Genomic DNA, 13,199 nt, shown 5'->3' on the forward strand with positions numbered 1-13,199 from the left:
AAAGAAATTAGATGTGACACACAGCATTATGTTGACTTCATGTGCTACAAGGTGAGGCTTACCTTCAACACAGAGTTATTGCATGGTTTATGACCGACTACATTATTCCCTAACCTAATCAAATAAAAACTATCAGATAAGTATGCTGAACACACCTGTAATTCTGGCAGTGAAGTAGCTTCCTTCCATGTTTTATCAGTCCTGATTGCTGTGACACGTGGAAATCGGACGGATATTCCATCTGCAGTATGGACTTCATGGCGTGTGAACTCAGCACCAACTATTTCCCACACTGGAGATTCCTTCAATTGGAAAAATAAAATGATGTATCACCATTCCATTTTCCACAAAATATCCATTTGCCTCCATTTCCATCATTAGACTCAAGTTTCATTTCAATACAAATTATTCCAAGAAGACTTTCATGACATTCCTGGGAAACCTCCAGTATTTCAATATGTACTCCTAAATAAAACCATCAGCTAAAAAAAGATATTTTGAGAATTCAAATAGCTTTTTCTTTTTGAGGGCATACGTAGAAAATCCTCTGAGGAAATATAATGCAGCATGTGAAAGCATAATAGAATAAAGAGTAAATAATAAATGGTCACTGCTATACAAAAATCATTTCACAATTTTTTTACAAAAAAATGAAAAGATTTATGCACCCATCATGTGTTTGACCCAGTTTAATTTGTATTCAAGTAAACCAAAAAGAGCACACAAAGGCCTTCACTTTTGGGGTTACCCACATTTAACAACTGCTGAAACTGAAAAGAGTACCCAGGGTGGACTTGAATCTGCAACTTTCAGTTTAGCAGGTAAGGACCACGGACCAGGCACAGGGCGGGCGAACTGTTGACAGCGTGCGACAGCTTGGCATTGGGCGAGTGTGCGCTTGAACTAACGCTATGGTTTGGTAAGATAGTTTTGATTAAAAAAAGTTATTGCGTAAAAAATGATTTCATAACTTGTATAATGTCACTCAGTTGGTATCTTTAATAATAAATAGGAAATATGAAATATGTGTGCTTCCTCTGTCTCACCCATTGACCAATCATGGATCGGCCGATGAAATTTCATCTCCTCAATTCGAACGTTTTGATCGCTATGAAAACATCTACTTACTGTGGACCGGTTAGATCTTGTGTTGTCGCGATGTACGGTTTTAGGCGTTGTTTGTATATAGTTGTTGATTCTATTTTAGTTTAATTCTCTCTGCATCAAGTTTTTAAGCCTCCGTGTGGTGTGTGAAGTGGTTGACAACGTTATATTTTCGAAAAAGTAGTCACGTATATTCAGCCCATTAACGCTTGTATGGTGATCTTGATTTTGCTTACGTATTTGTGTGTTTCAACAATCAATAATCTCATATTCAGTGCAGTGAAGTGGCCACTGGTAAAGGAATTTTCTTTGTGGTGTTCTTATTCCGTAATTTGTGATGACACTGAGGAATTATAGTTTGCTGGGTACTTATGTGTATAGGACTTATGCGTACACAAGTGAGGCATGGAGAGATGCTAGTCAGGCTTTCGCCATCCTGTGTTTAACGTTTATTAATTTACTAATTCAAATCATTGTACTTGCCAGCTGAGTGACTTTTTATGTGAACTTTTATAAAAGAAATTGGCATTTGCTTTGCACATTTTGTGATTTTATTTCAATGATATCCCGCATAGTATCCCTCCAGCATGCAACACGCAAAGCAAGAATAAAAGTGGAATGGGGATTGGAGGGGAGGGAAAGCGGTAGGGGAGGGTACCAGTTTACAGAAAACCTCCACCGAATGCGCTGCAGTCGCCCCAGTCCACTATGCTACGCTATCTATACTTTTTAACATTGAATGTCACATCTATGGTAAGGACTTAACCCCACCACCACCGGTTTTATGACTAGATCAGAAATAAGTTTCGGAAACAACAAGTCAGATGGGATTTCAAATTCTGTTTGCACTCTTCCTCACAAATTTTCAGGATTAACAATTTTCTTGGGCAAATAGAGTTCACAAAAACAAAAATCGAGGCAATATATTGCACATGGGTTATACAATAAGAAAGATGAAACTTTGCCAAGCCATCTTCCTCAGATTGGCCCCGTGATAACTTTTCATTGCTTACCTTGGGATCTGTAGCCACAAAATCAGGAACCATAGTTTTGGTACAAATGAGCCAATCAGGGACTCTAGAAGGATCCTTGCTAATTTTAATCATTTGAAGTTCAGTCTGAAAGAAAGACAGCACATTTAACCAACCTTAATATGATACTTATAGAAATAAAAAAATGGAGCAATCACAATTGGATAATATGGTAGTTACATACGTAAATGATAATTGTTGACTTTTACACATAATAAAACGTGCAACATGAAGGAAAAATTTTTGAAGGCTATTACATATTTTGGGTTGATGAAATGTTCTGTTCAGTATGATCACATAACATGAACATGCACAAAGTTAATCATATCGTGCAAATTTTCCAGGCAATCCTATGTCATTGTAATTTGTTATACTTCCATGAATTCGTCCAAAAGATCTATTCCATCTCTAATTTCAGCATTCATTTTCAATGATTTCCTTGCAATGAAATCTCGATATGCACCCAATATTAATATTTCATCATGTTGGTACTTTGTTCAGATTATGCCCTAAGTGCGAGTTTCTTTACGCCACACCGGGTCGCATCAGCCAACTCAAAAGTTGCCAAATTTGAAATTTCGGGCATGCTTGAACTTATCCAATTTTCGTAACTCTGAAAGCTTTGAAATCGTATATTCGTAAGAAGAGGACTTACTTTACATCCAATTTACGAGCGGTAATGAGTGGGTTAACATGATTCCACAGGTATGAAGCTTATCATATGATGTTGAGTGCACACTGAAGTATCTCCTACTGAAGAAAGAACCATAATTGATGCTCTTACGCACAGTGCACGAGGAGAACATAGCGTAATGGTTATAACATAGCGTAGTGCATATTCACCTAAATGCCATTCTTTATTCGTGGAACTTCGTTATAAAGTTATTTTTGAAGCCGGCGGGACTGGGACTGAGGTTGTAATTTTGTAATAACGTTTCTTTTAACATAGATTGGATAGGCCGTTTCGTCAGATCCAACCATTTGCTTCGTTATAACGAGGACTTCATAATAAGGTTGCTCATAATAACGAGAGCCTACTGTATCATTTCTGCAGCAGGCGTAGAGAAACGGCTTACCCACCACCAGTGCCATAGCGAGGGGGGAGGTCCATTGATTCCCCCACTTCATAAAAGAAAACAAAATATATTGAAAAATTATGAATTTACAAAAGATTTCTTTGACAAGTGAAGCTTTTCATTATGAAAAGTGAAAAAAACCCTCTTCTTAGTACCCTTTTTTAAAAATATTTTCCACACTGGTTTTGGATAACCCCCCCTCCTCCCGAACAAAATTCCTGGCTACCCCACTGCCCACCACAGTGCTCTAATACCTAGATGACTTAAGTTTTACAGCAGTATTCCACCAAACTTTAGAGCCTCCAATATTTGTTTAGATGGAAGTGGTGTACAATACTGATAACTCTGTCTCAACAATTAACTCTCTCTCTCTCAGTGGTTAAACCAGCATGTTTGTTTAAATAGGTGAGGGAAGAGCTTGACCCAGACTAAGCCACCAGCAAGTGATTTTTACACATTCAGGGTTATAAGGCCAGTTCCTTTCCTGGTTCTGGTACCTTTGAGGTTGCTTAAAGCTCCAAATTATTTGTACTAAAATAATGTAATTAGCTATGGAGTAAATATACATTATACGAGGACTGTCCAGAAAGTAACAGACATTTTGTCTTGGTGCGGCAGTGGGTAGGACAAGTGCCGCTATGTTGGCGTCAGTGTGTTCCTACACTCTGTGCGCAACCAGCCACGGTATCTTGCGCATCGTGCCAATCGTACTTTGTATACAGTAGTGAGTTAAAATGAGCACTGCAATTGAAAATTCTGCCAGTTGTCAAATACAAGCCAAGACAAGGTTTTTGTCGGCAAAAAATCACAAACCAATTGAAATTTATCGCCAGATTTGCAATGCATGCAGTCAAATAATCACTCAGAAAATTCTAATGACTGACACAAAACAAGCATCGAGGAAAACTCAGCAAGAAAGTTTTGTTTCTCCATCACAACACTCATCCACACATGGCCAATTGGATGGTTTTGGATGGGAAGTTTTCAATAACCCGCCGTAAAGCTCAGATTTGGTGCTGAGGGACTACCACCTGTTCCCATCGATGAAGATACGCCACGCTATGCAAACAATTTGACGCTGATGCTGAACTGCATGCAGGTGTACCTAAACCAGTGTTTGAACTTGCTGGTGACAGTTTCATACAGAGAGGGTATAGGAAAGCTTGTACCACGTCATGATAAATGCCTTAATTTACATGGTGGTAATGGATAAAAATAGCCAAAGAGTTTAACTTCAAAATGTATATGATTAAAATTTTGATTTTTACTTTGTTTATTTTTAATTTAAAAATGTCTGTTACTTTCTAGACAGCCCTTGTACATACACCTCTCACTTTGAGGATTTTTGGCTTTGGCCCAAAGGCTTTGTCAGGGATTTGAACCCATGGCCTCTTTATCAGTAGCTTCGTACTATGTATGTCAACATACTCACTTGTAGCTTTTCCAATGTCTTATCATCATGTCCTCCGTGAACTTTTGTTACTGTGCAAAACTTTTTTTTCTTTGGGTCCCAACAACCCATCAGAAAAATAGACATCATTCCACCTGTAAAATGAGATGAGAATGGAATTTACACGAAGAAATCAGAGGTTTTAAGGGCAAGTTGTAAGGGACAATAATCCAAGTATAGTACTGCACACTATTGTATAGTTATTTTGGAGATTTTTCGATACTCGAAGAAGACCATAACTAAAAAATATATAGGAGTTCAAAAGGAGTGGGCACATTCGAAGCTGTATTTCTCCAAACATTTTGGGGGAAGTGAACTGAGGGTAACAACTGTGTTTGGGGATGTATGACTGAACATGAAATTGCAGCAAACTAATGATGACTTCATTTCTAGAGATTTTACAAACATAGCTTTATACAAAATTTATGAGTGAAAACAATCCTGCTGGCATGAAAAATTAGTGGAAGTACGCAGAGTCAAACATACATAAACTAAAACAGAATAATTTGGTACTTGATCAAACATTTCCAAAACAATGTAAAACAAAGAAAAAATATGGCAAACCTTTAGATCCTGACCCAAACCATGCACCCAAAACAACAAGATCAGCTGAATCAGCCATGGCTCCACCCTTCAAATAATCCTTTTTGACTTTCAACCAATGTCTTTTACCAGGTTCATAAGCGCTCTGAAAAAAATAAACATAATATACATATTAAACAATATAATTTGAGATGAAGCAAAAACAGAAAACAATTCTAGCCTCTCTCTCTACAAATTACATTATCATATTTTAACTTAGGTTTATTCAGACGGATGAAGAATGGACAAAGAGCACGGCAAAATGATGTATAGGGAATAAATGATCAATTAAAGTGTGAAACTAAGAGGGTAAGGGAGGCTTGGTGGAAAAGACTGCGAGGAAATGGTAAAGTTTCAGAAGGAAGGGGAGGTAGGTGCGTTGTACGCCAAAGATAAGCCACTATCGGGTGTCTAATACATATTAAGGCTAAAGATGGAGGCATGCTAACCAAGTAGGAATAGGTACAGAGTAGATGGAAGGAATACATAGGTGGACGAACTGTATGACAGATGGAACAGGCCGGAGATACTGACTATAGAGGAGGAAAGTGCAGTGGAGGAGGATAATCTAGAGCCGGGGATCCTAGACGTGGAAATCGATAGAGCCCTTCAAGATATGAAAGCTAGGAAAGTGAAGACATGGACAATAGGGTGGGCCGAAAAAAGGTTTTTTTTTCCTGATCAAATTTGCCCTAAGCGGGAAAGTTGCGAAATGATATAAGGATATCGCACACAAAATTTTTTTCAAATTGGATAATATTAACCACTGCCGCCCGAGCTCTAAAGTTTAAAATTTTGCGAAAAATCAGGCTGATTTCAGAATCAAACGGCTATCAAGACAAATTTTATGAAAATATGGGATAATGGATAATATCAAAGAGTGGATACATGTTTATAGTTTATGAAAATGAAATTTGAAGTTTTTTTGACAAAATTATTGGTTAAAAAAATGTCTATAAATTAACAACAAAATTAGAGTATAGACCACCCGCACAACACAACTTATTTTTTGCCTACATTTCTAAAACTCCATTTTTGGGGCTAAATTGCAGGTAAAATAATATTTATTTCGATTGAATTTCATTTCTTATCAAATAAGTCATCATATGGTAGTAAATAATCCCACAAAAAAGTATTAATAAGGTAAATTATTTGAAATTAACATAAATCATAATGACGAATAACGCACCTGTGGAGCTATTTTCAACAAGAAATTCAGCCAAGGCTGAGAAAAAACAGAACCTGAACACCAAGCATTTCACTAAGTAGCTCTCTGCTAGTTTCGTAAAGAAACTACCCAGAACTCACCACGAGGAAGAGGCTACCATCGAGTTCCACACCTGTCCCCCAGCCAACCTTCCAAAGGACACGATTGTGAAAGCACATCAATTACTCTGACAAAACTATTTTGTGATTTTTTTCAAATTTCAGCTGAAAATCTCAGTCTCTATGATCAATTTAGTTTTAGAGAAGGAAAGTCAACTCGTGATGCAATAGTGATAATGAGGTCCCTGGTGGAGAGGAACCTAGAATATAACCAGGACATGTATGCCTGTTTAGTGGATTTTGAAAAAGCATTTGATAGGGTGAACTGGGTAAAGTTAATGGATATTCTCAAGAAAATAGGCATAGAATAAAGGGATAGGCAATCTCCATACGGTCCAGAATGGGCAAGTGAGGGTAGTAGGTGATGAATCTGCTTTTTAATGTGTTCACTGAGGAGATGGTAAGAGAGGAGTGGGATGAATTGGAAATTGGAGTAAAAGTGGGGGGAATTATGTTGAAATCAGTGAGCTTCAAAGGCGATTAGGTGTTGATTAGCAAGTCAGCAAGAGGGTTGCAGGCTCTAGTGAATGTGTCAGACAAGCATTGCAAGGAGTAGGGCATGAGGGTCAATCAGAAGAAGAGCAAGGTTGGGGAGTTTGGTCAAGTTTCGCGAGCTAGGAACGTGAGATTCAAGATAAAAATAGGGAGGGCAAAAACTTGAGCAGGTGGAGCAATTCAAATATTTGGGCAGCAAATTACAAGAAGATGGATAAAGCAGTACGGACATCAGGAAGAGAATTGGGTTAGCAAAAGAGGCATTCATAAATAGGATGGAGCTTATATGAGGATGATTAGGTAAGAATTTAAAGAAAATGCTGGTGAAGAGTCTGATTTGGAGTGTAGTGATCTTCCATATGGAAACATGCACTCTTAGGAAGGAGGATGAGAGAAGACTGGAGGCGTTCGAGATGTGGGTCTGTGGCTTCCCCTAGGATTTGAACCAAGGACCCCCTGATTAGTACCTAGCCCAACACACTAACCAATGGCCCTTCGAGGTGCTCACAAGGTGGACTGATAAAAATGCAAATTTCCATAATAACTTATATGGATTTTAAAAAGCTGTAGGGCATTCTTAACCTTAAGTCTGAAGGAAGGGAAGCCACGCAAAACTGGATTGTGCAGGTAGGAAACAGTTGACATTGCTTTTGCATCACTTCAGCCATGGCAGACTAATGACAAACTACCTGCAGCCATAACAATACTGAATAATATAATCACAGTCAAAGAGGATGGTTTTAGTGAGCAAGTACATTTATATTTTTCTAATATTAAATTATGAACTAAACTGCGAACTTGCAGCAAATTTACAGAGCGACATAACTCTCCGACACCTACTTTCATTCATTATAGCTAACAATACGGTATATTAATTAAAAAAATGAAAATTCTACATAGTTCATGATTTCAGATGCTCCCTTGTTTAGAAATTAAGAAAAAATAATTATTAAAATGAATGAAGTGCGATCACAGCTGACATGCAAAAGCTACAAAGCACTGAAATTTTTACATTTAAGATATTGCTGAAAGAAGCTTTAACAAATTAACTTAAGTAAGCATAGTAAACAAATAACAAATTAAATCACACAAGCAGGTCCCTGCTGGACCCCTTCTTAGGGCAGTAGACAGCCATGGCTGGAGGGCGTAGACACTATGCAGGGGGAGGACTACCAGAATGATCCAGAATGAATTATATTTATTAAAATTCTTGTTTTGTTTACTCAAGACAGTGCTAATTATGCTGTTCAATGAGACATTATTGAAATCAAGTTAACTGCTCAATTTCGGTATTCTGACTGCAAAATTTGTCAGTTTTGGAACAGGAGGGCGCCAAAGATTTCCAGGCTGGAGGGTACACTGGAACACGTCCCAGTGTCCCAGCATGGGCCTACAGCCAAGTTACATTGCACTAACCTTAAGATCTTTTAGAACAAGTCCTTCTAATCCTTGCTTCAACACTTTTGATATCATGGCTTCCAAGTCTTTCGGTTCCTGGAGATGAAAATACACTATTAAAATAAGAGAATGCCATCAATGGATAAGAAGCAGAGGTATTACCACACTCACATGTACTTCCTTCATTTCGGAAAACATCACATGATTCTTTATTTCTTTCATATTTTGGATCAAGAATTTTCTTCTTTCCACAATAGGCCTTGAAGAAAAATAAGTTAACAGTGACATAACATGATAATACCCACATTAAAATACCAGCACAGTGACTGTGCTTGAGCTGTACAAGAAACTCACAGGTGTAGGTGATAGCACTATTTTTCTTATTGTTTTATAACTACAAATTATTATAAAAATTACTTATCGTAACTTTGTCAGTCAGCTAAAAACACCAGCTCTTATTAATTGGAAATGTATTGAAACATAGTTGACAGCTACAGAGTCAAAAAAGACCATTTTTTTAAATCAAAGCATTAAAATAATAGATAACACGGAGAAAAAATTTAATTAAACTACACAAGGCTTGAAGAAATACTTTTTTTGGATAAGTTAATATCATACAGACACTAAATGTAGCTCAAGATATCAGTAAAAATAAGATTGACAGGAGAAAATAAATTTGATTTACTCACTCTTTCAGTAGAGACTTGCCATTGTAATACAAGCAGTCAAAAACAAATAAGCACACAGATGCATTTTGGAAAGCATTTTTCTGAAAAAATAGAAGGGCATTAAAAATCAACCTGCATTTAAATGTGGAGACAATGGTAGCTATAATACAAAAAAAAATAATCCTACCTTGTGAACTCCTAGCGTTCCAAAGGGCAAAGGCTTTCCACTTTCAGTGTCAACTAAGAGAATTTCACTGTCCAAAATAATATCCTCTCCATATGGGAAAGCCTTGGGAATGTAATCCTTAAAGTGAGCAATCTAAAGATAGACAAAAATATGCATAAACCACTCTCATTAATTACAAACAGTTTTCTGCAGTTCCGAAGAAAATTACATATAAAAGTACATGTATGGAAGCTTTGTTACTGTGTAATTTCACAATTACAAAATTTTTCCTAGAGAATGTTGCAGACAATTGTTGACAAAGAGGAATGCATTCAGCATTAATGAATTCAGTTAGTCAATTGAATTACTTAAATTAATTTTAATAACTTAAAATACAAGCTGACTACAATTACAAGCTATGAGTGAAGTCATAGCAAAATTAAGCAAAAAAGTTTTGCTACGTAAAAATGAATGTCATAATAACGAATTTGCTACATTTTAGTTCCTTGATATTTATTATGTTGAGGTTACACATACTATAATTTGAGGACTTACACTACCACCAGAATGGTAAAAATAAGTATAGACTTACTTTATGAGGGAGAACAGGTTTCAAACTTCTAGAAAAGTACTTGAAATCTTTTCCTTTCTTATGAACTTGAACTCGCTCACCATCATACTTAATTTCTGAAATCATGCCATTGGGGCATTTTTTCATTGCATACTCCACAGAGCGGCAAGGTTCTGCCTGAAATATATTTACATGAAATCAAAACCATAAACATCAAGCCTGTTCACAACAGAGATTAAATTATGGAATGCAGAAATATAACAAAAAATAAAACTTAACACAAAATTAGAGAAATTAGAAGAATGAGATAATTTCTCTTAAGAGATTGAAAATAGAAATCTATATTCCATGAGGTAAAGATTTAGGTACTTAAAAACAATCAAAAATAAGGTTTGTTTCAAATCATGGGACAAATTTTTACTTTGAATTACAGAGGAACCTCGATCTATCGTTTTTCAGGGGAACGGACGAAAAAACGATGAATGCGGGAAAACGATCGATGCGGGAATGTTTGGCTAGTTTGCATATGTCCCAGGAAACGCTGGATTTTGGCGCGTAATTATGATATTCGTTAAAGGATTCAAACAAGATTTTAGCCAATTACAGGAATACTAGTACTTTATAGAGACACTTCGGTCATATTGTTGATTCGAATAATAACTCTTTCAAATATCCTAAAGGAACACGCCACCTCGCTAAAAAATGTCTGCTCTTTACTCGGCATTTACCCTGCTATTATGGATTTCTCTCTGATGTAAAAATCCATGAAACGCCATTTCCAGTACACGTATCCACGAGAGCAATGTGCATTTTATGCCTAAAACAACCGCTTTCGCCGGCGCAGTGATTGGTTGTGAGATGGATCATATAGGCCAAAAATAGTCAATTATTTGTAATGTTCCTGTCTAATAAATATATTTTTCATGTAATTTAGGCAATGTAAAAAGCGTGAACAATGTTGCGTTAATCGTCGGTGGCACGCCGGCCTGAGCCTCTGCTTCATCCCACTTCTTCTTTTCACCAGGTAGCTCGCTCTACCCCACCCCTACTGTCATGTGCTAGCGGACAGCCCGAGGCGTTCTCCAATATTCACACACATCTATCCTGGATGCTTTACTTCATTTTCAATTATTTTCAGTTCATCTTTTAAAGTACTCACTTGTTTCTTCGGAAGGGCGATGGTCCGAAGATGGATGAAAAGAAAACTAATGAAAATGAAACCTGACTTTATTAAACCCACACGGAAAACACTTGCTAGTTTAAAGCCAACCCACCCTGGAAAGTACGGAACCACTTGTGCGAGGTGAAGTTCATAACTGATGCTATCGCATACGTCTTACGCAGAACATACTGCAGAGGGTGAAGCATAAACACATGACTGCGCCATGAAATTTTTTGTCCTAAAGAGAAGGCAAATTACACATTCTTTTCTAACTAGTTAGTAGGGAAAAACAAAATATCTTGAGAAGATATCCCTTCCTCAGTAACTCTTACAACTGAGACTTATAGTATAACTCGTAAATTGATAACTGATAATAACCTGATATCCTGTTTTTGGAAAAATGCCACATTTACTGCCGAGAAGCTCAGCTACGAGGATATCGAGTTTTGCCAGAAATCACCATTGTATTTTTCCAACTACATACTTCCTTGCTTTAAATGCTTAAATAAGGTTAGAAATACATCGTGTTTGGTCTCATTATTTTTTGAATTACGTGCACTTTACAAATATTTCAATCTAATAAAAGTATAATGCCAATTGCCGAAATTCATTGTTAGACTGCTAATAGGTGATTCATGCCGCAGTTGACCTCCAGAAACTGGGAACTTTGAAGCAGGTAGGCTGAAAAAGATCAGTGGGTAGGAAAAGGAAAGGGGGCGCGAAACACGTTTCTATTGTTCTTGTGTAACTTGATATTTTTTTTCGAAGCTAATGTCTTCGTAATACGATCCCTGCGCAAGCTGGGACCTTTTTTTATTTCGGAGAAGAGGAAAGCTTCAGAGGGGGGGAGGCGAGTGCTGAATGGAGGGGGATAGCGGATCTTGGGAAATGCGCTAATGTAGCTATACCAAGGCACTCCGCTTCTCCCAATAGTAGTTCAAACTCCTCGGGGTGTCTGTCGTTATTAGCCACAAATAACCCGTTGTAAACACTTCGTCTAATTTTCGTGAAACGATGGATGCAGGAAAATTATACGATGGGACCTCGATCTTCAAGTGATCAATGCGGGAAAACGATACTTTGGGGAATGATGGATGCTGGAAAAAATTAAATTGCCTTCATGGAATTTTATTTGAGACCAGGGATGGCGAACGATGAATGCGGGAAAACGATCAATGCGGGAACGATAGATCGGGGTTCCACTGTATTTACATCAAAGGCAAAATTTGCGATTAAATCATTTGGATTAGCTGGAATAAAAGAAATTTCACCTGGAAATTTCAATTTTCATTGTATGTATTCTTTTCCATTTCAACAAAACAAAAATAAATCCTTGAATCCCTTGAATACTGAAAAAGATAAGATAATCATTCAATAGAGTATGCCAAACAGTCAGACATTTAAAAAGATATACTTACAAGCATTGGTAGAACAGGTGTTAAAAGTGTCATTCCAATTTCCAATGAAGTACCTGCTTTGGCTTTCATGGGTTTGCTAGGAGACTGGGAGACCGATACATTTCCTCCTAAGACTTTATCTATGACTGCATCCAAATCACGAGAGGTTTGAAAAGCTTTGTAAGCATCAGGGTGCAAAGCCTCTAACCTAAATTGATGAGCAAAAAATTATGCAAAAATTAGGCATTTCAAGAATTTTCACTCAGGGAATACTATAAATGGTATTACTGTTGCTTGAAAAATAATTAAACAATTCATATCAAGCAGCTTTGCCAGAAAAATGGATATCAAATCACCTTAAAGGGTTCTTTAGCATTTATAAGATGATTAGAGTGACTCAAAAAAATACCAATAACCTTTAAGAACACTTAGGCAGGGAAAATCTGTCTCTTTTAATGAGAAAAAAGCATAAGAAATAAGTGATTTTAACAACTTCTGCAAATGCATCATACTTAGCATTTGGGACAGTGGATTTATTAAAGGTGATCATACCAATAAAACAGATTTGTTTGTTCAAGACACTCATTTTGAAATCTGCCAAATGAAAAAAAAAACACTTCACAAATGTCAACATTGCTAAGAAACCAATAATGAAAACTATAATGATAATGCAGCACAGTAATCAGCTGATCTCCACAAACATGACAGCATCAAGCAGATTTAACTGGAATTAACTGGGTCTGCGCAATTCATACGGTCTACATATTTACTGA

General features: G+C 37.0%; 1 protein-coding gene across 1 annotated transcript in view; it reads right to left on the reverse strand.

Annotated features, from left to right (window-relative positions):
* LOC124159105 (DNA ligase 3) overlaps positions 1-13,199 on the reverse strand; it is a 203,857-nt gene that overhangs the window by 36,259 nt on the left and 154,399 nt on the right. Inside the window, exons 9-18 of the mRNA XM_046534655.1 lie at positions 12,448-12,634; positions 9,889-10,044; positions 9,318-9,449; positions 9,152-9,231; positions 8,634-8,721; positions 8,481-8,558; positions 5,226-5,349; positions 4,644-4,756; positions 2,118-2,222; positions 156-302 (exon numbers count right to left, since the gene is read on the reverse strand). Coding sequence (XP_046390611.1) covers positions 156-302; positions 2,118-2,222; positions 4,644-4,756; positions 5,226-5,349; positions 8,481-8,558; positions 8,634-8,721; positions 9,152-9,231; positions 9,318-9,449; positions 9,889-10,044; positions 12,448-12,634 — 1,210 coding nt within the window. The remainder of the gene's footprint in view (positions 1-155; positions 303-2,117; positions 2,223-4,643; positions 4,757-5,225; positions 5,350-8,480; positions 8,559-8,633; positions 8,722-9,151; positions 9,232-9,317; positions 9,450-9,888; positions 10,045-12,447; positions 12,635-13,199) is intronic.

This window comes from Ischnura elegans, chromosome 5 (genome assembly GCF_921293095.1).
Source record: "Ischnura elegans chromosome 5, ioIscEleg1.1, whole genome shotgun sequence".
Taxonomy (NCBI): domain Eukaryota; kingdom Metazoa; phylum Arthropoda; class Insecta; order Odonata; family Coenagrionidae; genus Ischnura; species Ischnura elegans.